Genomic DNA, 24,928 nt, shown 5'->3' with positions numbered 1-24,928 from the left:
ATGAGAGAAAGGTAACATCAAAAGCTTAGACTATGGAGGGCTCTCTGTAAGGTAAAGGGGGTAAAGGAAATGATTTATTAAAGAATTTTAAAGAAGGTTAGTAACATGATTCAACTTTCATTTTGAAAATCATTATAGCTACAGTGAAAAATGGAAAGGAGGAGGGCAAGAATGGATTACCAGAAGACCAGATGGAGGTTTACAATATAATAGCAGAGGTTACAGGGAGCAGTGGACAGATTCTTTTTTTTTTAATTTTCAATTTTTTAAAAATTTTATTATTTTTTTTTAAATATAATTTATTGTCAAGTTGGCTAACATACAGTGTGCTCTTCGTTTTAGGGGTAGATTCCTGTGATTCATTGCTTACATACAACACCCAGTGCTCATCCCAACAAGTGCCCTCCTCAATGCCTATCATCCATTTTCCCCTCTCCCCCATCCCCCTGGATAGATTTAAAATAAATGTAAGAGCTACAACTGTTAGTCATTGGACTAACTTACCCTAAACTGAGAAACTAGCTGAGAATCATATTAAAAAAAAAAAAAAAAAGGGCAGAAAAGAGTCCCTTTCTTTTTTAATCTGTGAATAAACAAGAAAATAAAGATGTGATTATTGCCATTATCTAGTATTTTATATTTCGCATACTTAATTTTTAAATTGAAGTTAAATAAAAGATTATACAACTTTTAAAAATTGAAGAAAGTAAATATATTTAAATATAAACTGTTTAAATTACACACTTATTTCACTCTGTTGCAGGAGTGTGGAGAGCCTTCAAAAATTAATAAGCTTCTTTCTATTCCTAAAAAGTTTGCTAGCCATTTTGATATGGTAATCCTTTTAAACTTAGCCAAAATATTCCTTGATATATCCATAATTAGCCTTTCAAATCAAACAGGGTTAACCTTCTAATGGATTCAGGGGTACCTGGGTGACTCAGTTGGTTAAGCATCTGACTTCGGCTTAGGTCATGATCTCACAGTTTGTGGGTTCGAGCCCATCTCTGTGCTGACAGCTCAGAGCCTGGAGCATGCTTCGGATTCTGTGTCTTCCTCTCTCTCTGCCCCTCCCCACTTGTGCTCTCTCTGTCTCTCTCTCAAAAATAAACAAACATTAAAAAAAAAAAACAATGGGGCACCTGAGTGGCTCAGTCGGTTGGCCATCCGACTTTGGCTCAGGTCATGATCTCCTGGTTTTTGGGTCTGAGCCCCGTGTCAGGCTCTGTGCTGACAGCTCAGAGCCTGCAGCCTACTTCAGATTCTGTGTCTCCTTCTCTCTCTCTGTCCCTCCCCTGCTCATGCTCTGTCTCAAAAATAAACTTTAAAAAAAAAAATTAAAAAAACCAAAAAACCTTCTAATGGATTCAACCAGCTGTTGTTGATAAATAGAATAACGAAATCATTTCAGTTGAAGCAACTGAAATATTAATCTAGAAATAAAGAAACAATTGATGTAAAATATTATACCTTATAAGAAATATGAATCATGCAAAATGTTTGTAACATAGAAAATTCATTTTACAGGCAAAAAGGTTAATACTAATAAATGAGTTGATGACTGCCTTAATTAAACAGTATAATCAGGCCTACCATAGTATACCAATAGACTTCCTATCATCCCTGTTCATACAATCTTTGATTATATCTTGATTTTATGCTATGTAACTGTTAAATTCATGCTTACGCTTCAGTACCATAAATGGTTATATAAAACAATGATTCTCAAACTTGAGCAAGCATCAGAATCATCTGGAGGGCTTGTTAAAAGACAAATTGCTGGGTCCTACTTTCCGAAGTTTCTGTTTCAGTAGATTTGGGGCAGATTTTGAGAATTTTTATTTCTAAAAACTTTCCAGCTGATGCTAATGCTGCTATTCTGGAAACCACACTTTGAGAACTACTGATTACAGAATAATGGTGCAGACAAGGGCTATGAAATCAAAAAGGCCAGAGTCTTTCTCACTAACTGTCTGACCACGGGTAAGTTTATTTTAGACTCAATCTGTCTTTACCTGTGGCAAACCCTGGTATCTGCCAACAGCCACTGTGCTCCTGTTCTTCCACTGCAATAGAATTTTTAGATCAGATACAGCTGCAAATTTCCAAAGTCCTTTACAATCTATCCTGCTAGGGAGTGTGGAGTAAAAAAAGATAGCAGGAGCTTAGGTCCCAACACCATGGAGCTAGCTGCCACAGCTATCCAATATGATTTACACACATACTGTACAGAAATAAACTTCTAACTTTTTAAAGCCCCGAATACTTTGCATCCGTTATGGCGGACTAAATACACTGCCTCCTGAGTTATGGTATGATTTCATGAGGTGATGTTTATAAACACCTAGCCTAGCACTTAGCACAGAACAGCTCAAAGAATGACAGCTATCCATTAACATCCAATGAAGAAAGTATTGGCCCAAGGCATAAAAGTTAAACTATGCAAAACAGTTTAAAAAGCCAACATGTACAGTAAGTTGCAACTATACATTGATCAGAATGGCTAAAATTTTAAAAACACCAGGGATGCCTGGGTGGCTTAGTTGGTCGGGTGTACAACTCTTGACTTTGACTCAGGTCATGATCTCACGGTTACTGGGATCAAGCCCTGCATCTAGCTCCATGCTGACAGCATGAAGCCTGCTTGGGATTCTCTCTCTTCCTCTCTGCCCCTCCCCCGCTCACGCACACATGAATGCTCTCTCTCACTCAAAATAAAGAAATAAACTTTAAAAATAAAAAACAGAAAACATCAAATGCTGACAAACATGTGGCGCAACTAGAATTCTTATAGAATTGGTGGGGGGTAAAAGGATACAACATCTTTGCGAAGAGATCTGGTAGATTCTTATAAAACTAAACATACTCCTACCTTATGGCCTAGCAAGGCCTCTCTTAGATATTTCTCTCAAGAGAATGAAAACATTTCTTCACAAAAAAGGCTTGTGTAAGAATGTACCTAACAGTTTTATTCTTAGTAATATCCCCAAACTGGAAACAATCCAAATATTCAATAGTAGGAAAATAAACAAACTGTAGTATATTCATACAATGAAGTGTTACTGATATATGTAACCACATGGATAAATCTCAAAAACAATATACTGAGAGAAGCTTTACACAAAAGTGTATATCCAGTATAATTCCATTTATACGAAATTCTAGAACAGGCAAACTAATCTATGGTGGAAAAAAAATTAAAACAGTGATTACCTCTGGGAAGTGGTTGGTGGTGTTTGGAAAGAGACATGAAGGAACCTCTAGAATAATGGTCATGTACTATATTGGGACACAGATTTGACTTGTAAGTGTATGCATTTATCAAAACTCAGCAAATGTACACAAGATTTGTGAATTTTATGTATTAATTTTACCTCAAAAGAAAAACTGTAAACAAATATCAAACTCTAGTGACTGATATGCATAGGCTGACATATTTTGGAAGAAGTGAACTGAGGTCTGCAACTTAACTTTGAAATGCATCAAAAATAAGGTGGACTGATAGATGGACAGAGGAATGGTTGGACAGTTATGTGTTATGCAATGATAGTAAAACATTAATGGGTGAAATTTAGATGCAGTTGCACAGGTGTTTGCTGAAAAATTCTTTCAATCTCACGTGTTTAAAATTTCCACGGGGCACCTGGGTGGTTCAGTCAGTTAAGTGTCCGACTTCAGCTCAGGTCATGATCTCGCAGTTCGTGAGTTTGAGCCCCACATCTGGCTCTGTGCTGACAGCTCAGAGCCTGGAGCCTACTTTGGATTCTGTGTCTCCCTCTCTCTCTGCCCCTCCCCAGCTCATGCTCTGTCTGTCTCTCTCTCAAAAATAAACATTAAAAAAAAATTTAAGTTTCCATAATAAAATGCTGGTCAAAAAAGGTAAGTCTATAGGGCATGAGTACAGCATATTTGTTACATGAAGCCAAATATCAAAGTACTTTGACCAAAAGAGTAAGACTAGTTGAGCCAGTCCATTCAACTAACACTACCCATCATTTGTGTCAATACAGGCTGTACCAGGTCCCTTTATTTGGTGAAGAGAGCCAATTAAAATATTTTCCATTGGTAGAATAGCATACCTCTCAAGTCTCTTGGGACAGTCCTGGTTTAAGCCTATTGTTCCAATTGTGTCCTAGTGTAGAAAATAAATTATACCGTCACCCTATCCACTCATCTTTCCAATTTTCTAAACTTTTGGTTTATATTTGAAGAATTTCCTTTTCCTCACTTTTATACTACTGTTTGCTTGATCCAAATTATTTCTTTAAAAACTTACTAATACAATGGTAAAACTGGAGTACTCACGGGTAGCCAAGGAAAAGGAGATTGAGCACTGAATGGCTTCGGAAGAGATTGACGAGGGTCCAACAAAGTACCCATCCACATAAAGTAAGTAGCACCAAACGAGCTGATATCAGAACCATGTAGTGAATCATAGATGCCGCACCCGCCTTAGTGGCCTGGAAGTTTGGAACCACCAAAAGGAACATTTTATAAATGGCCTTATTCAAAAGCAATATGACTCAAGTAAGGAAATTAGTAGATTTAGTGGAAATCTGTGACCAAAAAAAGGGGGGGTGGTGGCGGGAGAAAAACTGTCTCATCCCACTTACCTTCCTCATTTTTAAAGATTCAGACCTCTCCAGGAAATTTCTTGGTTCTTTAAGTTCTTATGACATTGTCTAATTTGTTTACATTAGGGCTTCTCAAAGTATGAGAGCCACATTCATCAGAGTTACTTGGGCTACTTACTGAACTTGCAAATTCCTACTGCCTTTCCTTACAGATAGAGAACAAAGCTGTAAGTGAAGGAACCTGTATTTTAATAAACTACCAGGTGATTTTTATGTACATAAAGATATTGAACCATTAATTTATCTGACTTCAGATTAAACTGTGATGACCTCAACAGGAGTAACAACACTTCCATTTTTCTTGCAATCTTCCCCCCAATCTATTTGCTGAATTAATGTGTAATAAATTACTGAAGATTCAGAAAATAATCAGACCTTCTCTGACAAATCCCTATGTAAATAAAACTTTCTTTTTTGACTTTTGCAAACATGGAAATAATGTACAATCACTTCCACTTCTTTATATCACAGCTATTCAAATATTTGTTCTTAATCTCACATTTTAAAAACTGATTAAATACAGTAAGAAAGCATACTTATCTAAACATGAAGTTTTACAATGTTATTTTCTTTTACAATGAACTAGTAAGAAGAGAATGAGCAAAATGCAGGGGAAAATGGTAGATTCCTACAACCTCAAAACAGCAGTGTCAGAATACAGAAAGAAGAAAAAAATTATGTGGGGTCAATAGCAATGGGAGGGAATAAAGAGACTTTCAGGTCCTTCATATATCCATTTCTTAGTTTACCCAACATACTACATAGCATATATAATATACATGCAATATATAATATTTATATAGTTACTTATAAATGCAAAGAAGCAGGTGAATTAATACCCTAAGCCTCAAACTATGGAGAAGGTTCAAACTGTTCTCAGTCACAGCAGGGCAAATAATTGTGTATTACTACCCTGATATATACCTCATGCCAATGTATCTCACGTGTCAAAGCTGCTGGAATTATGCCATTGCCTCCATTTTCAAAATTTAAAGGCTGTTTCTGAGCAATGTCACCAGAGTAGCAGAGCCTGGATGTATTTATCATTTTTGCCTTATTCCAAAGTCCAAGCTCTTAACCACTATGTTATGTATGACAGATACTGTACCAGGCCCTAGGGACACAGTAATAACCAAGACAAATAAGACTTCTGTCTTTATGAGGCTGCCGAAATAAAAAAGACAATTAATATTTACACAAAATAATTATTTTTATAATTGTGGTATAAGTGCTACAGGAAAAGAGTAGGCTGTTAAGGAGAGCAAATAACAAGAGACCCCTAATCATTGGGAAAGCTTTCTGAGGAAGTGATATTTCAGCTGAGATCTAAAGAATAAGCAAAACAAGCCAGGTAAAGAGTAGAAAAATATTCCTAATATTATGTTAATTGAGAAGTACAGTATATATACAAATAAAGATTAGGAAATATACGAAAATATGGTCTTCTCAATAATGAGGTTGTAAGTTACCATTTTTTCCTGCTTTATATTTTAGTGTTTTCCAATTTTTTTCAGTAAAATATGCTACTTTCCTATTTAGAAAAATAATTTTTTAAAAAGGGAGTTGCCTCAGGTTGGTAGAAGAATAGCTGAATAACTTTTGGTCTTGTGGAGCAAATAGAGAAGTAGAATTGGCCTGGAGGTGAATGAACAGTCTTATCTAGTTGGGAGGAATTCCTCCGAGAATAGTATTTAGCTTTCTGAATTAATTACCTCCAGCCTCTCCTTAAAAATGGTCTTTCTCAAGGTAGGGATACTTTCTGATTTAAGCAAAAAAAAAGAAAAGAAAAAAGAATGTAAACATTTTAATGGAAGGAAGGAGAGATGATGATGGTTCTTATCTAATTTAGCTTTTTTTAAGGAAAAGAATCACTATACAGCTCTTATTTTTAATTTCTGAATAGGTAATATAGTCAGTGCTCAAAATACAAAATGTGTAATAGTGTTTATAGTGAAATTTCCCTCCTAATGGTCTTGTTCCCAGACGTAACTAGGCAGTCCATTATTAGTTTGTATGTCCTTCTACAGATAATTTATTCATATATAAGCAGGTGTATTTTGTTCCTTCCACCTGCCTTATTTTAAACACTGTTCTGTACTTTGTTTTTTTCACTTAATATCTTAGTGGTCAGTACATTTTCATCTTTTTAATGGCTGTGTGCTATTCCATTATGTACATATCCCACAACTATTTAAACATTCTTTAATTCTTTCTCATGGACTTTAACTTACAGATTTAAGTCTTTGACCAGAAATCTTTTTAAATTTAAGTATTTTGATCTCTGTAAGAATTGCAGGTTTCTTTAGAAAACAGCTAAATACTTTCCAACTAAGATCATGCAAAAATTGTTAAGGTACTGTTAAGCCATTAGCAAAAGAAACAACAGAGTAGGTCAAGTTATAGCCCTTGGAGCTCCAAGGTAGAAACCTCAGTCATGAAGGAATTTACACATTAGCTGGACATACTAATTTGGCATAAACAAGTACCATTTCTAAGTAATTGAAGAGATGAAACAAAATCCTGCCAGTTTTCACAGATAAAAACATAAAACTCCACTGAGTTCCTCTAAAGAAAGAACAGATTTTAATATATCCAAAGGCAAGCATCTATTTTTATGATCTAAATAACGAACCTGGGAGAAAAGGTTTTAGACAGGCTTTTCCGCTGTGAAAAAACAGGGAATCCTACTTTTGGTTAATTTCAAATGCCTTTCAGGTTATGACTTAACATCTGCACTTACTCTGTGCTCACAAGAAATAAGGTTCCTGAAAATTAGAGCTTATAGACACAAAGACAAAACATGCATGTTTTGGAAGGAAAAAAGTTGACTCTCAGTTATCTGTAATTACAGTAACTATTTACTTAAAACTATACATTAAATTATAAACTCCAAAATTAAAATTCTTAGTCACTTCAGTTAAGATTTTTTGTTTTTGTTTTCATAATCATTTATAGGGCATAAGATAACAAAATCTTAAGAGAACACATTTTACCTCCTTCACTGGAGTTTACAAATATATTAAAGAATAATTACCAATGGCCATTTATACCAACAACATGTAATTTAAAAAAGACATTAACGTCCCAAGTCCTTCCTCTATTGTCCATTAAGATTCTAATCTTTAATATTAGTCTTATGCAAATTTGGATGTTGTCATTTTAAAATTCCAAGTTTTAATAAACTCAAACAAGTATCTCTTGCTAGCAACTCCACAAATGGTATATAACTTCAAGTAAATGTTACCTAAAACAAAGTTTTAGATGCAACTGTTCATTTATATATAACTCTTTGTATCAATAGTTATTTAAAATTCATCCTATTTTTACTATAACTACTAAAATAAGAAAGGTTATATCGAAGAAGTTGGAAACTATAAATAAGCTCCTATCAAACAAATGAGATTTATAACCGTTCTCTTGAACACAGGACACTGAATTTTAAACATATTGTAGGAAAACCTTTTAAAAATAACTAGCACAACTCATGTGGAAGTAAAGAAATTAATTTGTAATTGTAGTCAATTATATTTGGACACGTCACATATTCAGCTTGAATCCATCTTAATAACTAATCTAGCTCCAAGTGATAAAATATAGTGTTATAGAGCTGTTACCTCTGAGATGAGGGCCCATACAAGCCTCCTTGCAAGCATCACTGTGATGAATGCTGCCAGGTGGTAATCAATGAGATGAAAATTCTGTTAAGAGAAACAAATCACATCAGAAAGAAATATGTGTATCTGGCTGCAAATATTACACCAAACTGTTTGCCCCCTCAAAAGACCTTCCTTACATCACCTTACATATACAGACCACAAGAATTTAAAAGCTCTTAAAGAGACTACCTACCTTCTATTTCTCCTTTCATGAAAAACTGCTTTAACTTTACAAACACTATTTAAATTTTTTTTTTTTTCAACGTTTATTTACTTTTGGGACAGAGAGAGACAGAGCATGAACGGGGGAGGGGCAGAGAGAGAGGGAGACACAGCATCGGAAACAGGCTCCAGGCTCTGAGCCATCAGCCCAGAGCCCGACGCGGGGCTCGAACTCGCAGACCGCAAGATCGTGACCTGGCTGAAGTCGGACACTTAACCGACTGCGCCACCCAGGCGCCCCTACAAACACTATTTTAAACTATCTGGAATGTATTCCTCTCCTTTCTTTGAAAGTTTACTGTGTTGAAAGGAAAAGACTATAGCTTTGAGTTAAAAAGTGATAACTTGCAGAATTATAGCAAGAATAACTTATTTAAAATGCCATATTTATAGTAAGTGTCAAATGTAATGGATGAGACGGAACTCTTAGCGTTCAGGAGTTAATATTTTGGTCTCTCTATGCAAGCTTATGTTAATCTAATTGGGCATCTACTAACCTAAACTCCCTCCTGGCTAATATATCAATTATATTCACTTTGGTCTTTCTCTTTAACTTGATTTTAACAACGTGTCCTCTATTTGATCTCTTCTTCCTAAGAAATGACAGCATTATCTAGATGTTGCATATGGTTCCTTCTAATTCTAAGCCTATATAAATAATAAGCAAAATGAAAAATCATTAGCAACAAACAAAACTGGGATATATTTTCATCTTGATGGTCAAAAGGTCAATAGCTTTCCACAGTCCTTCTTCAAAAGCTGAATTTAATTCAGTCAGTAAATATGTTCTGGGCACCCACAATGTGCTCCAAGTACTCTTCTTGATACTGACGATACACTGCTGAAGAATGACAGACAAGGTTCCTGCTCTCCTGGATCTTACTTTTTATTGTGCTGTGAGAGGCAAAGGGGATAGCAGAGATTACTAGTTGTCTCTTCTGCCATCATAGTCAAATTTAAGTGGGCACTGACTCCTAGCTAACTACAGGTTTATTTCCATGCCTCCCTTGCAAAAACTACTTATAGCTAAGGGATGTGAACGAAGTGATATATATAACTTCCAAGCCATGCCCTTAGAGGAAAGAGCTGTCTTTCTCCTTTCCTCCTTCCTGCTGGCCATATGTGCTGACAGGAGTCAGAGTAGCTATCTTGGACTATGATTTGGAAGAAGCATGTTGGAGCTGGCAGAGCAATAGAAACAAAGAGGTGCCACACTGGCATATCACCTACTTAATTTTTTTTTTAAATTTATTTTGAGAAAGAGAGCATGAGAGATCACAAGCAGGGGAGAGGCAGAGAGAGAGAGAGAGAGAATCCCAAGTAGGCTCTGCTCTGTCAGTGCAGAGCCCAATGTGGGGCTTGATCCCACAAACTGTGAGATTGTAACCTAAGCCAAAACCAAGAGCTGACGCTCTACTGACTGAACCACCCAGATGCCCCTCACCTGCTTAATTCTTATTTCATAAGGAAATAAAGTTCTATTCTGCTTTAGCCACCCTGTTACAGCAGCTAAAGCCATACCTTTCATAAATTTGTTTAAGTGTAAGGGCAATGACAAGATAACAAGCAAAAGCATTTTAGACAGTTATAACTGCTCCCAAGAAATAAGACCGTGATAAATAATAACTGGGATGAGAGGTGCAGAGTCAACTTAAATTGTTGGTTAGGGAGGACATCTCTGAGACTGTGGCATTTGGATTGGGAGCTGAATGACAAAAAAGCATCACCCACGACAAGAGCTGAGGGCAGAGAGCACCAGGAAGAGGGAAAAGCAATCACAGAAGCCCTAAGACAGGAATATATATGCTGATGGGTCTGAAAATCAGCAAGAGGGCTGGAATGAGGTAATGAGCAACAAAAGATTGAGTTTACATATATTATTTAAAAAAATTTTTTTAATGTTTGTTTTTTTTGAGGGACAGAGAGACAGAGTGTGAGCAGGCAAGGGGCAGAGAGAGAGAGGGAGACACAGAATCTGAAGCAGGCTCCAGGCTCTGCACTGTCAGCATAGAGCCTGATGCTGGGCTTGAACTCACAGTTGGAACTCACGAACTGTGAGATCATGACTCGAGCTGAAGTCGGACGCTCAACCGACTGAGCCACCCAGGTCCCCCATATTTAAAAATTTTTTAACGTTTGAGAGAGAGAGACAGAATGTGAGTGGGAGAAGGGCAGAGAGAGATGGAAACTCAGAATCTGAAGCAGGATCCAGGCTCTGAGCCATCAGCACAGAGCGCGACACAGGGCCCGAACCTACAAGTCATATGATCATGACCTGAGCCGAAGCTGGATGTCCAGCCAACTGGGCCACCCAGGCGCCCCTTAGCTTTTTTTTTTTTTAACATTTATTTATTTTTGAGAGAGCACACACACAGGCACAGAGAGAGGGAGAGAGAATCCCAAGCAGGCTCTGCACTGTAAGCGCAGAGCCGGACACAGGGCTTGATCCCATGAACCTTGAGATTACAACCTGAGCCAAAATCAGAGTTGGACATCTAGCCAACTGAGCCACCCAGGTACCCCTATACCCTCTTAGCTTTGAGACTCCTTCTTGCTCACCCCACTCCTCCAAAATAATGCAAACAAATTTACTACACCCCCTACCTAATGTTTGAGGGTCTTATTTATGGTCTTATTTATGGACTATCACCAGTCCATCTAAGACATTTTTGTATCAAAAGATTTAAGTGCCTAATGTATCATATTGTTAAGCAAATTTTGTTATATTCTGAATCACCAAAAACTGGTAATCCTGTAAACCAGAATATCTGATTAATCACCCTTCACTCCTGACTATTTTGAATAGTTTACTATGCTACTTCTAGTTTTTATGTTTCTTAGGGTTAAAATTTACTCAGCTAATGTCTTGATAGCTAGAACAATACTTTACTTATTCAGGGGGTCTACATTTTCTTTTAGATAATTATTAAGATTTTGAAATGGAAAAAGAAAAACCTAATATATAAGTCTGACAAATTTCTGAGTCAGACACACATAATAAAAAAAGACCACTAGTTGAGATCTAAGTCCCTTCTAGAGCATCCCAGTCACATAGCCATCTGCTATGTTTGAATACCTTCAGTCACAGGAAGTAACTAGGTCTCTGGAGCCCATTCATCTTTGAACAGCTCACTGAATCAGGCCCCTCTCAGATGGATGGGCTAAAATCTTACTTGCTGTTCCACAGTTGTTATTCTTTGCTTCACAAGTGAACTTTAAATTTTGTGTGAGCTAGGACCATATATGGCAGATAAGTGAGCCAATCCACAGAATAACCTGTTTTAAGTGTGCTTTCCTCTACTGCACAGACCAGAAAGCTAAAAACTACATTTCCAGACTTTCTTACAACTGAAGTTCTAGATTTGACTTAGTTTCTGCCAACCATAAGCATTACATAAAATCTGAATTCAGAACTGAGTGAAATGGGGCAGGGTAAAAGGCACTCATTTTTGTTGTTATGAGTCAGAGCAAAAGAAGCATAATTCTGGACTCAGCAGCTATAGTAGTAGCTTCCTGATTATGACAGGAGCACTGGCTCCCTTTGTTGCAAGGCAACATTTGTAGGGGACTTTTAAAAGAACTCTTGCCAGAAACATTTGACTGAGAGAAGAGTTCTCTGATCAGCTTACGTATTTAACAACTGAAAACTGAATAATGAACTACCCAGCAAGTACTTATGGAGTAAATACAGAATAAATACAAAAAGTAAAGCATAGCATTGAGTGAGCACTCACTCTGTCACTACTGTGATTTTGAGCCAGCTTTGCAATCTTTAGATCTCGTATTTCTCATTTATAAAATGGGAACCAGAAAGTAGTACCTGTTTTTAGAAGGAGTAAATAAGATAATACTTGCAAAGAATAGTAAGCAATGAATGTTTGTCAATGTCATCGTTAAGATAGTGAGGAATTTACTTAAAGAGCTACATAGCTGGAAGAAGCCTTAAAGATCATCTAATCCAACCTCTTCATTTTACAACAACATGGCCAAAGAAGGGTAAAGTACAGTTCCTGCACTCAATAAATTCATAATCCAGGAGAAAAGGCTATTAAAAAAAAAAAAAAGCACACAATTTGGCACTGAATCATTACAAGTTTTTTTTTTTTTTTTTTTTGGAATAACACAAGCAGGAAAGTTTATTAAACCACAAAGTACACTCTTGATATGTAAGAGCAAGTGAGCTCACGAGAGCTGTGCCAAATCGTTACAATTCTTAAATAAACCAAAATTCTCTTACTTGGTATTAAGTAGGTGTATCATCAATATGCAAAGAAATTTTTTTTTAATATTTATTTATTTTTGAGAGAGAGAGAGAGAGACACAGACAGACAGACAGGAGAGAAGAGAGGAGACATAGAATCCAAAGCAGGATCCAGGCTCTGAGCTATCAGCGAAGAGCCCAACATAGGGCTTAAACCCATGAACCGGGAGATAATGACCTGAGTCGAACTTGGATGGTTAACCAACAGAGCTACCCAGGTGACCCGAAAATTCTTTTTTTTAAAGTTTACTTATTTTGAGAGACAGAGAGGATGAGTGGGGAAGGAGTAAAGAGAGAAAGATGGGGGGGGGGGGGGGGGGAAGAGGGAGAAGGAGAGAGACAGAGAGAGAGAGACAGAGAGAGAGAGAGAGAATCCCAAGCAGGGCTTCAGTGTGGAGCCTCATGCAGGGCTCAGATTCACAAACCATGAGATTATGACCCAAGTTGAAACCAAGAGTCAGTCACTTAACCAACTGAGCCACCCAGAGTCCCCGGAAAGAAAATTCTTAATAGTTAATTCCAGGAACAACCAAATGATACAAGTTTTGTTTTGTTTTGTTTAATGTTTATTCCCTTCCCATATCATTTTGAAGATTTTGGTCCACATTTGAGTCCTATGTTTACCAGGCCAAGGAAGTTTTCTAATCTTGATAAGTCCCAGATACATAAACGACCCAGCACAATAGTCTTCTTTCTCCTAGAGTATCTCCACTACCCACCCAAATCTGCCACTGCCAACCACTTACCTATCAAGTAACCTGAGCACCCTTACTTGTTACTTTATATACCCATCTATGGAGAACCTTCTCTGCACTGAGATTGTCCCAGCTCTCCTAAAGAAATGGAAAGATCACAGAAGAAACCTACAATATATTCTGACATACTTCAGCAAAGATAGTCTTTGTCTCCATTTTATTTTTGTAACAGCGCCCAATTTTATTCATCATAACAATAAAACCTATGAAAGGACTATAATTTCTAGCCTCCTTGCAGTTAGGAGTGGAAGCATGTGACAATGATGTGAGCCTGGCCCACAAGAAACTCTCCTTCATACTTCCCTATGCTCTTTCCCCTTTCTGGCTGACGGAGATGGACCACAGCCACCTTGGAAGCCACATACTGGAAGACACAAGAGTCTCCATCTGGGTCCCCTGACTGACCACATGGAAGCGTGCTAATCCTGTGAACCAAAACAACTGCCTCAGATATTACGTGTTTGAAGCATTATACAATTTTAGGTTTATCTGTTATAGAAGCAGCCATTATCCTAAAATAGCCATTAAAAAGATAAATTTCCTAGAATTTAATCATAATGGCACCTTAAATATCCAACAAATTTAAGACAGTGTAAAGAAAGCTAAGTATCAAAACTCTTTCTTGATATTATTGTAACGAATTATTTAAATGTTTTTTATATTTTCATTTATATTTCATTTATATTTTTACTTTGTCTGGTCAAGGACCAAAGACAGATATTTATATTTTAACAATCTTATGAGATTAGTTTTTAAAGTAATCTGTGGTTTAACAGAAAAACATTTTATTGAAAGAAAAATTATGAAGACAAGTAATTTGTACACATAGGCTTTCCACTAGTTTCTTGGTTAAGTCACATAAAGGCCTATTAAGACTTACCAGTGAAGTACAAGAAGCAGGATGATTATAAGGATACCACCACACTGTTTTATAGATATTGATGTATTGGATGAACAGAGCAACCAGCAGGTAGATGAAAAAGAGAAATTCAAAGAGCAGGCTCCCATCCACAGGCAAATCAGGAATTTGGCAATGACGAACAGGACCTGGGGTGATTAAGGCTGTGATAGGTGGGACCGGAAGGCCAATAGCACTACCATTCCTGAAAAAGAAAACTACGGTTAACTCAAATGGTGACAGCTTTCAGAGTTATAGAGCATAAAAGGACCCTGCTTCCTTCCCCATTAACCTTTTAGCTGTTGGCCTTCCCCCAAACTCTCTCCTAGGATGTCCTACTTGTCTCTCCCTCTATGCACACTCTCTCAGTGATCTAACATGTGGCCACAGCTTCCATGATCTCCAATGTGCTGAAAACTAAAATTTTTCTCCATAGAGCTCACCGCTGAGTTTCAAACCCACATTATCATGCTATCTACTGGATATTGCTGTGTTCTTCCTCCTATAGTCTTGATCCTAGTTCATGGCCCACTCAGTAGCTGCCAAAATCAGAAACTTGGGAGTCATATTAGAACTTTCCTCTGCCTCTCCATACCTAATCACTCTCTAAATCTTATATATTCCACTTTGTAAAACTTTTTCTACACTGTACCCTCCTCTCTAAACCCAATGCCTTAGTTCAAGCAGTTACCATTTTTTACCTAAACTATTGAAGTAATCTCCTTAAAATTAACTCTATTAAATTCTCCAACCTGCCTTCAGAGATCTTTCTAAAGTGAAATTGATAGTGTTACTGTCTTGTCTAAAACTCTTTAATGGCTCTCTACTGCCAACAGGATAATATCCAGAAATTTTCAGTATGTCCTATGAGGCTCTCTACTTAACAGATTAGCCTCATCTCTTATCACGCCTCCATATGCAACCTATAGAATACCCATGCTATTTGCTGTCTGTGAACATACATGCTATTCTTTTGTACATGCTATTCCTTTCACCCGCAATACCATTCAAAACCACCTTCCTTAACCTCTCACTTACACATTTACTGACAAAATGCTTCAAGACTTTTTTTTTTTATTTTTTTAAATGTTTATTTATTTTTGAGACGGAGAGAGACAAAGCATGAGCAGGGGAGGGGCAGAGAGGGAGACACAGAATCTGAAGCAGGCTCCAGGCTCTGAGCTGTCAGCACAGAGCCTGACATGGGGCTAAAACCCACAAACCATGAGATCATGACATGGGGCTCGAACTCGTCAACTGCGAGATCATGACCTAAGCTGAAGTCAGAGGTCAACCGACTGAGCTACCCAGGCGCCCCCTTCAGGACTTTCTTTAAATGATCAAGCATATCCTCCGTGCAGCTTACTATGAGTCACTCAGTCAAAACTAATTCACCTCACCTCTATGCCACCATTATACCTAAATTATGCCTTTATTATTGTACTTTCCATTACTGTTACATTATTTTTGTATACATCTATGCTTTGTCTATTAAATCATAATCTTAAGAACAGAGACTGTACTTTTCCTAGTTCACTGCACATATATACCTTTATGTTGAGAAGACAGCAGACTAATATATAGTCACAAAAGAGGTATCTTTTAAAACACAAATTAAAATATGGAGATTTTAATCCCCATCTTCTTGCTGTTCTTTCCTCCCGGATTTTTTATAGGTCAGAAATAGCTGGGCTATCTAAAATGATAAGATGGGGCCGGGGGGGGGGGTAAGGAATAAACTTTTCAATTGTTTATATGCCTGGGAATAGTTACAGAGATTTAAGGTCTACTTTTGTTTACACACCAAGGAAAAGAGGCTCGGTTCAGATATTTCCAAAGAATATTCTAGAGAGGGAACAATATCAGCATTGCCGTTCTACTCTAAGATTCCCAAATATAGAATTGTAGCATTAGTATGTGACATTTACAGTACTTTAAGTGACTCATGGGAATATGAACTCTGCTCATTCTCAACAGTTAAGAATACCATGGCAGAATCTCAGAAGAGCTAGAAGGGAAGAACAGGAATGGGGGGAGGGTAGGTAAAAACCGTAAAAGTTTCTTCCTCTCATTCCCAGAGCATACTCCAATAGAACAAGCTTACCAGTGAGTAGGTTGTGAATTACCAGTAGGTCTCATAACCTTACCTGCTCAATCATAAACCCATAATTATCATACCATAGCCCTCCAGTGTGTTATGGGACATGCGCCACCGCACAATTCCAAGAGGTGCACTCACACAGAATAAAATGTGAAAGGTGTGCAGTTGTACAAGTTGGTGGACTTCAATGAAGGGGATTAATGCCAACAGCCAAGCCATTCCCTCTCCCCAGTTAATAATCAATGAGATAAGGAAATAAATTCTGATGAGAAGTTACAAGGTTAAGAGCCTCTACTCTAGAACATGCTGAAAATTCTTATTCTTCTTCAGTCAAAAATACATGAAAGGAGAAAGCATGCTAAATTATTTGCTATTATTTAAAGGTTAAAAAGGTTCTGACAGTTTTTCCCAAGTAAAGAAGACAAATGTGCTTCTGCAGTTAACAAATTCAATAAAATGCTGGGCTTCAAGAAATATTCAAAACAAAGTGCAGAAGATCTACACTTGTGATATTCTATACAGCCTTGGCTATTATACTTCAAAAAACAAAGAGACAAAGGTCAAATAAAGTGATGTAGAGCATCTGAGGGGAAAAAGAGTTTTATTCTAATTTGAAAACTTAAGAGGAGGTAAGATCAAAGTTCTTAAAAAAAGGCAGCTAAAATAAACAGACTTTGTCTATACATCTCAAAAAATTAGTCAGAGTAATAAAATAATAATATTATTAAATAATAGTATTATAAATAGTATTATTAAATAATAATAAAAGTATTATTTTTCTAACAGGATATAAAAATAGATGCGAAAAAAGCAAAATAACACAAATGTCTGAGATACAATGTGGGTAGTCCTAGTCTAAACAGACCAGCTGTAGTCTTTGAGAAAGTAACTTTATATTCTTGAGCCTCAGTTTCTTCACCTGTAATACAAGAGTTAGAATAGATTCTCTTTAAAGAATTATTTTCAATGTTAACATAGAATATTCTCTTTCAAATTATGCTACAGGTCCCTAAATCATGCCCAGGCTTGAGGTTCACTAGGAAAATTCAAAGGGCTTGGCATATAGTTATGTTCACAGCTAAGATTTATTACAACAAAAGGATACAAATCAAAATCAGCAGAGGGAATAGGCACATGGGGTAAAGTTTGGAGGAAACCAGGTGCAAACTTCCAAGAGTCCTTTTCAGTGGAGTTATTTAGGACCCACTTAAATCCTTGAGCAAATACCTGTGACAACACATGTGAAATGCTCTCTATCAGGAAGGCTCATTAGAGACTTAACACCCAAGGTTTTTACCAAGGTTTTAGCTAAGCATATGGATACAGCAAGAAAGATTCCAAGGAATAAAGAAGAATTAGAAGGGATGGAGAAAGCAGTGATCATTTGGACATAACAAAGTATAAGCAAGGATAAAACAAAGAAAAAAATCACTCTTAGTCTTTCTCAAATAAGATTCTCCTTCAACTAAAAGCTCTCCAGGAAACTCAGAAATTCACAGCATATTCTTCTTCTTTAGAAGGCAATCATTGAAGCACTTTTCCTATGAACAAATTCCTGCTCCCCATAAGAAAAAAGGAGGACAGGGAACTACAGAATTCAACCTTTTTTTAACGTTCATTTTTGAGAGAGAGAGAGAGAGAGAGAGAGAGAAAGCGCACGTGCACAAGTAGGACAGGGGCAGAGAGAGAGAGGGATGGAGACACAGTAGGGCTCTGCGCTATTGCAGAGCCTGATGTGGGGCTCGAACTCATGAACCATGAGACCATGGGATCATGATCTGAGCTGAAGTCTAATGCTTAAACAACTGAGCTACCCAAGCGCCCCTGGATTTCAATCTTGATTGTGTCACTCATCTAGCTCTTTGACATTCTCAAGTTAACTTCACCAATCAGGCCACAAACACCTACCAAATACAGGCAAATGTTCTCTTCTCCAGCTGACCTGTATCTTGCAGAATCAAATATATCATCCAAAATTATATCACACTTAAGCAATTATCTATTAGTACTCTACAGACACTCCAGAAGTGAGTTCTCTAGTCTGGATTCTGTCTTACTTCGTACACATTCTTCCTAAAACTATTTTCTAGGCCACCTACCACTGCTATTATCCATATTTCTTATAATCCTTTCTAGGTGGTATGTAATAACCTATTCTAGGCTGCTTCTTTCCCATCAAGAAACAAATACAGAAACACCTTCCAAAATAACCTCTGTAGGTAAAAGTGTCACAACATAATTCAATAATAGTTTTAGTGACTTTTCAAGCCATAAAAAGTGCCAGGAAGAGAGAAGTGCACAAAAAACATCAGGAAGGCTGAAAAGGCAACAAGAGTCCAGATTGCTAGTAATACTGAAAACTAGAATCCAAGCAAGAGAAAACTCTATTTAGAAAGGAAGCAGAAATTACGTGACAAAAGTTATCTTGATCAAACACTTGATAAAGTAAAAGCCATCTCTTTCCACTGCTATATGACTGAAACTCCTCATGAAGTGAGTTACCCTGGATAGGATTAGAAATAATCCATCCTAACTTCTGAAAATTAGGAACAAAGATAAATTTCCATTAAAAAGGCCAAATTCTTTACTCTCATACAACATAAGTCTTACAATGTTTGGGTTACAACTGATAGTTTATTCATTTCAAACAATTTTTTGAAGAAAATAATTTGTAAGATCCTTGATAGAATATGACTTACAGTTTTAGAATTTCACATTAACTATCAGTTTTAATTTGTCCTCCCCTGTCCAAAAAAAGAATGTTAGTAAGTAGTTAAACAACCACATTTGTCTTATACTTTAAATTCACTTCTTCCTTCTTTTAATGGCTAAAAAAGGTGATGACTAGAATTTGAATTATCAGCTGTAAGAACAGGACTACTTTCACTTTGTGGGCCCCATATCACAACTTTCCACTCCAAAGTACTCTGAAATACTGAGCTTTCAATCTTCAAGGGCAGCATTGCTACAAATAATCTTGATAAGCAAATTATCATAATAGCATGATGACTGCTGTCATACTGATCATAGGATATTACAAATTATGCATAGTCTTATTTCTTCTTTACCTGTTCCTCAGGCCTGTTCCATTGCCACAGCCCCCACCAACCAAAGTCTGTAAAGAAGGTAAAGCTGTACGGCTTAGCTGCTGCCGACTAGGGCCCCTCCTTCCACCGGGCATGTCCGGGAACCAATCTGCTTCCAGTGCCACCTGTAGTTGCAATCCAGGTTAATGGCTGTCAACCTGTTTCAACTCTGAACAAAAGAAAAGACATTTAAACATCAGTTTACTATTTTTAAACTAGTCAAGGTAACAAAACAACCAGAAAAACTGAATGAGTAGGCCTTGTAAAACTAGATTTTCAAATAAATGCTCCCCCAGGGTCTATTACCTACTTTACTTTGATGAAAGGACTACGCAAACTCTAATGGGTCAGAAGCCTAAGTTGTGATCTAAGCTCTGGTCAGCATTAGGTTAAGTCACAATTTGTGTCTTTTGTCAGCTGACTTGTGTCATATGAAAAATATTACAATCAGGTAGAAGTTAACAAGAAACACCTAACAAACACATTTCCAATTCAATATTACAGATATTTCACAGTGAACTACCTGAAATACAGAGAATCACCACTGTCCAAAATGTTGTGCTTTGTTATCAAGGGATCTGGGTTCTGAGATCAGATGTGCCACATATTATCTGACTGTAACTGAGTCACTTTACCTCTGAGTTTGTTTCTTCAAAAGTGTTCCTTGTCCTACAGAGGTGATTGTCAGGACCGACAAAGATGGATTAAAGTACACCAGTTGGCCTTTTAAGTCTTTTAAAGAATTGTTCAAGTTGTAACTCCATATGTTAGAGTGTAAATATTAGAAAGAGCTATAGTGGATGGCCACTATACTGGTGTGAAATCATTTAAAAATTACTGAAACTGCAGGATTAAAAGGCAAATAACAGATAAAGACCGCCCCCCCACAATCGAAAAGAAACTGTATCTTGATCAATTTACGGCAAAAACATGGCTCTGCCAATACGTACACCAAAATCTACTTCCTAAATAATACAACTTAAAAACGACATCCTGGAAAAAACCCTTGTTTTCAAACGTTACTGCAGATTGATCCGATATTCCTTATTCCTAACAGCCTTCGGCGGTAGACTAAGAAACCCCAGGTAAGACAAAACATTCAAACCGCTAGATGTAGGGACTGCTGGTCCTTGCTCAGGTAACGAGGGAAAGAAAAGTGTGAAGCAAAAAACTGGGATAGAATAGGCGAGGGGATGAGGTAAAGGAAGGCAAATGGCAAGAGACCACAAACTTCAACAGACTGGCCCCTAAGAGGGGACAAACGACAAAGAGGTTCCCGCGGCGCAACCCAGAGGACCGAAGCACGCCGGGCAGTCGGACAGCGCATACTGTACATGCGGGAATACTCACGCATGGAGGAGGCCCAGCCGGTGGGGCGGGATCCCTGGGAGGAGGCGGCGGCTTTACAGGCTGGACCCCAGGCAAGAGAATTCCCTCCCCGCGTTGAAGAGCTCCAAACGAGCTGCTTGTCCGCAGGCCGTCCCCGCCCGGAAAGTTGAGAAAAGGTGTCCAGGCTTCGGGCTGCCAGCCCCCGCCCCAGCCCCAGGTCAGTGCCAGAGTCAGAGCCAGAGCTAAAGCTAAAGGAAGCGCCCGGCCCCGTCAGCACTCAACCTCAGCCTCCATTACCGCGGAGCTGAGCAGACGTGGCAGCGCACGGCAATGACGTCAGCTCCGCGACCGCCCGCTGCCCCAGCGTCTAGCTGGCCCCCGGAACTGCTCTTGCAGTATGAAGAGCCAGCACCCCACCCACTCCTGCATGCACCTGCGCAGTGGGACTCTCCTTCTTCATTGGCTTGTGAGCCAACCTACCCAGCCAACGCTGGCCGAAGTATTTCCTTCCTGGACTTCTACGATGCGTTGGCACCATGCTAGGGGTCCTTATTGTGTCTCTTGGACTCTCCTTAACAGCTACGTACAAGTTATCGTCCCAATTTTACAGACGGAGGAGATTCGGAGCCGTCACCCACGGTCACGTCACCGCCAGATAAAGGAGTTCAAGTCGCGATGTCCTGCTTCATCATCCAGTCTGCGTCTATTGTATGTGAATTAAAGGACTGGATGGATGCTGGAGTTAATACTACAGATTGCTCAGTCTATTGAAAGAGGCGAGACACCAGGAAAACACAGTCATTACAATTAAAGTAAATGCAACATTAAAAGTATGCCCAGGGGTGCCTGGGTGGCTCAGTTGGTTGAACCTCCTAGTTCGGCTCAGGTCATGATCTCGCGGTTTGTGGGTTCGAGCATCCCTCCCTCCCCCTCCCCGTCAGGCTCTGTGTTGACATCTCAGAGCCTGGAGTCTGCTTCAGATTCTGTGTGTGTGTGTGTGTGTGTGTGTCTCTCTCTACCCCTCCCCCTCCTGCTCATGCTCTCTCTGTCGCTCTCAAAAATAAACATTAAAAAAAACCCATTTTTTAAAAGTATGCCCAAAGTCCAGATATTAGCATGCAATTCGGTGTAATAAATTCTGGGGGATGGTGTTGGCGCAGTTACCAAGAAAGACACAGCAAGCTTGGGGTTTAAAGGGAAAACTGCAAGAATGAATAGGTTTTCATGAAAGGCTAGCTTTTAGTAAAGGAAGTGACATAAAAAAGTAAAATGGTGGGTAATATGATGAATCAGAAACTGCCAATAGTTTACTATTAGAAAAAGAGTAAAAGTGTCAAAAAGAGTAGGTATATGAGATCTCGCGCTCCAGAGATGTTAAGCACCTTAAGAGAAAGCCCTCTCTGTGGAGTACATGATTAGTTAATCTTTATTGAGAGTCGTTGCGGTGCCAGGCACTAGACTAGTGCCTTTACATATTTCATTTAAATCTCATATTGCTTTGATGTTATCATTGTTCCTATTTTACAGAGGAAACAAGTTTTAAGAGAAGTTAAATAACTTGTTGAAAATAACCTCACTAATAAGTGGCAAAGCCAGAATTTAGAGCCAGAATGACTGATATCAAAACCATTAAAGTTAGTAATATTCCAAATATTTTTACTGTCCTAAGGTACTACAGAACTTTCATTCATGAATATGTAAAACTCAACATAGATTATTACATATTTTCATAATTTTGTACATTTATTTTATATTTGCTCTGTTAACTGCTTCCTGGCTTGCTACATTGAAATTCCTTTGCCACTTTTCTGTTGGCTCCCCAGCATCCTCCATTCATTCAGCAAGTATTTATTTAGCGCCTACTGTGTACCAGGCATTGTCTTAGTGAACAAGACAGATATGTTCCTGACCTCCTGGACTTATATTCTAGTGCAGGAAGCATTTAATAAATAAAATACGTTATTAGTATTATGGAGACAAACAGGGGCTAAGGTAGAATATAAGGAAGGTGCCATTTTGAGGGGATATGTGTTTGAGGGAATGGTATTTCAGTAGAAGCCTGAATGTTGGGAAGGAACCAGAGGCAAAGATGGGAGGGAAAAGCAGTCAAGATAGAAAACAAAACTTATGCAGAAATTCTAAGGTGTGTTAGAGCTTGGCATGTTTGAGAAACAACACAAAGCTGTATAGCTAGGTCATGGTGAGCAAAGGAGAATGTGGCATGACTTGAATTTGAAGAGCAGGAAGAGCTTGAACATGGAGGGTCTTTCAAACCAGATTTTTTATGTCTTAAATTAGTGGCGGGCACAGGACTCAGAAATCTGTGATTTTCATAGCTCTAGGATTCTGCTTATTTACATATGGGAACCACTGGAATAAACTATCTCATCTGTTAGGAAAATGAGACAATTATTTCTGGGGGTTCACATGCAGCCTATCTCCCAATCTCTTGATGCTCTTCCACATAAACATTGTAAAGTTGCAGAAAATATTGATTTATTCTCGTTTTAAAGACATTATAATAGAAGGTTATTTCCATTTTCGTCTGACAGAAAACTGAAATTATGGAAAATAAAAACTCTTATTAAAGTTTTAAAAATTATTCTCCACTATATTCATTTTAGACTACCTTTGAAAAGGTTACTGTGGTGTTTGTCTACATAACACATTGTTTTAGTTATGTGCTTTTTAAACATTTATGTATTTATTTTGAGAAAGAGAGAGAGAGAGAGAGAGAGAGAGCACAAGCAGGGGGAGGGGCAGAGAGAAGAGAGAGAGAATCCCAAGCAGGTTCTGCACCATCAGCAGAGAGCCTGATGTGGGGCTCGAGCCCATGAACTGTGAGATCATGACCTGAACTGAAATCAAGAGTCAGATGCTTAACCAACTGAGACACCCAGGTGCCCTAGTTATGTGCTTTTGATGAACCATTGATTTTGACGTACTACACGTCTTCCTAAAGTAGAAGCAACAAATTTCAAGGTTTCATTTGGATCCCTGAAGAAGTCTTGTATAATATAGTGTTGAGGATCCATTTTCTCTTCTTGCCTACTCACTCCCCCGAAGTGAGTGATATAACCCAGTCCTAGCTAATTAACATTATTTTATCTTCCACAACTCCTCAATGTGCATCCTACTACCATCTCTATTACTATCAATCTATGTTCTACCCTGACCTTCTGCAAATTATGGCTCCCCATTTTTAGTGTCTCCAGCACACTATTCCTTAACTGTAATATTTCCTTTTCATTTCAATATACCCCTGCCCTTTTCCAAATTTCCATCTCACATTGATCTTTCTTTCTCTCTACTGAAGCCAATAGCAATTACATATTGCCTTATGTTATAAATAATCTCTGGGGAAGTGTATTTGTCTTCCCACCAGTTCTAAACTCAAGGACACAGATCTCATCTCTCATACTTTCATGTATTTCCAGAGCCTAGAATGTTGCCTTGTACATTTTAGACAGTGAATAAATACTTGTATGATTATTATATATACCTATGTGTAACTATACACATATACTGTCCCGTATAATGTTACCCACAGATTTTTCCCATGTTTAAGTCACTTCAATTGTTATAAGATAAAAATTCCTATTACAAAGAGATTTGTTCTATACTATTTTCCAACCCTTGAGTTCTAAAAGTGCTGTACATATTCAGGTACTCAACAAATCTACACTATTTAATAAGAGGCAGTTTGAGGGGCACCTGGGTGGTCAGCCTCCAACTCAATTTCAGCTCAGGTCATGATCTCACAGTTGTGAGACCCAGCCCTGCATGGAGCCTAAGATTCTCTCTCTCCTGCCCCTTTCCCTCACCTGGACTCTCGCGCTTTCTCTTGCTCTCTCAAAAAAAAAAAAAAAAAAAAAAAAAAAAAAAAAAAGTTTGATCTCATGTAAAAACTTCTAGCCTATGTTGTACCACTAACTATGAAGCTGTGGGCAAGAAACAGCCTCTCTGATCTTCAGTTTTCTGGCTGC

At 38.0% G+C, this 24,928-nt stretch overlaps 1 protein-coding gene across 1 annotated transcript in view; it reads right to left on the bottom strand.

The window, feature by feature from the left end:
- The window catches only part of TMEM39A (transmembrane protein 39A), a 30,985-nt gene extending 9,730 nt beyond the window's left edge, over nucleotides 1-21,255 (bottom strand). Inside the window, exons 1-5 of the mRNA XM_030328882.1 lie at nucleotides 20,964-21,255; nucleotides 19,596-19,782; nucleotides 14,409-14,631; nucleotides 8,249-8,332; nucleotides 4,306-4,460 (exon numbers count right to left, since the gene is read on the bottom strand). Of these exons, the coding sequence (XP_030184742.1) occupies nucleotides 4,306-4,460; nucleotides 8,249-8,332; nucleotides 14,409-14,631; nucleotides 19,596-19,708 (575 nt within the window). The 5' untranslated portion in view covers nucleotides 19,709-19,782; nucleotides 20,964-21,255. The remainder of the gene's footprint in view (nucleotides 1-4,305; nucleotides 4,461-8,248; nucleotides 8,333-14,408; nucleotides 14,632-19,595; nucleotides 19,783-20,963) is intronic.
- Between the last annotated feature and the right edge of the window lie 3,673 nt (nucleotides 21,256-24,928).

This window comes from Lynx canadensis, chromosome C2 (assembly GCF_007474595.2).
Source record: "Lynx canadensis isolate LIC74 chromosome C2, mLynCan4.pri.v2, whole genome shotgun sequence".
In the NCBI taxonomy this organism is placed as follows: domain Eukaryota; kingdom Metazoa; phylum Chordata; class Mammalia; order Carnivora; family Felidae; genus Lynx; species Lynx canadensis.
Note: the sequence above shows the minus strand (reverse complement) of the source record. Positions and strands in the feature narration are given on the sequence as shown.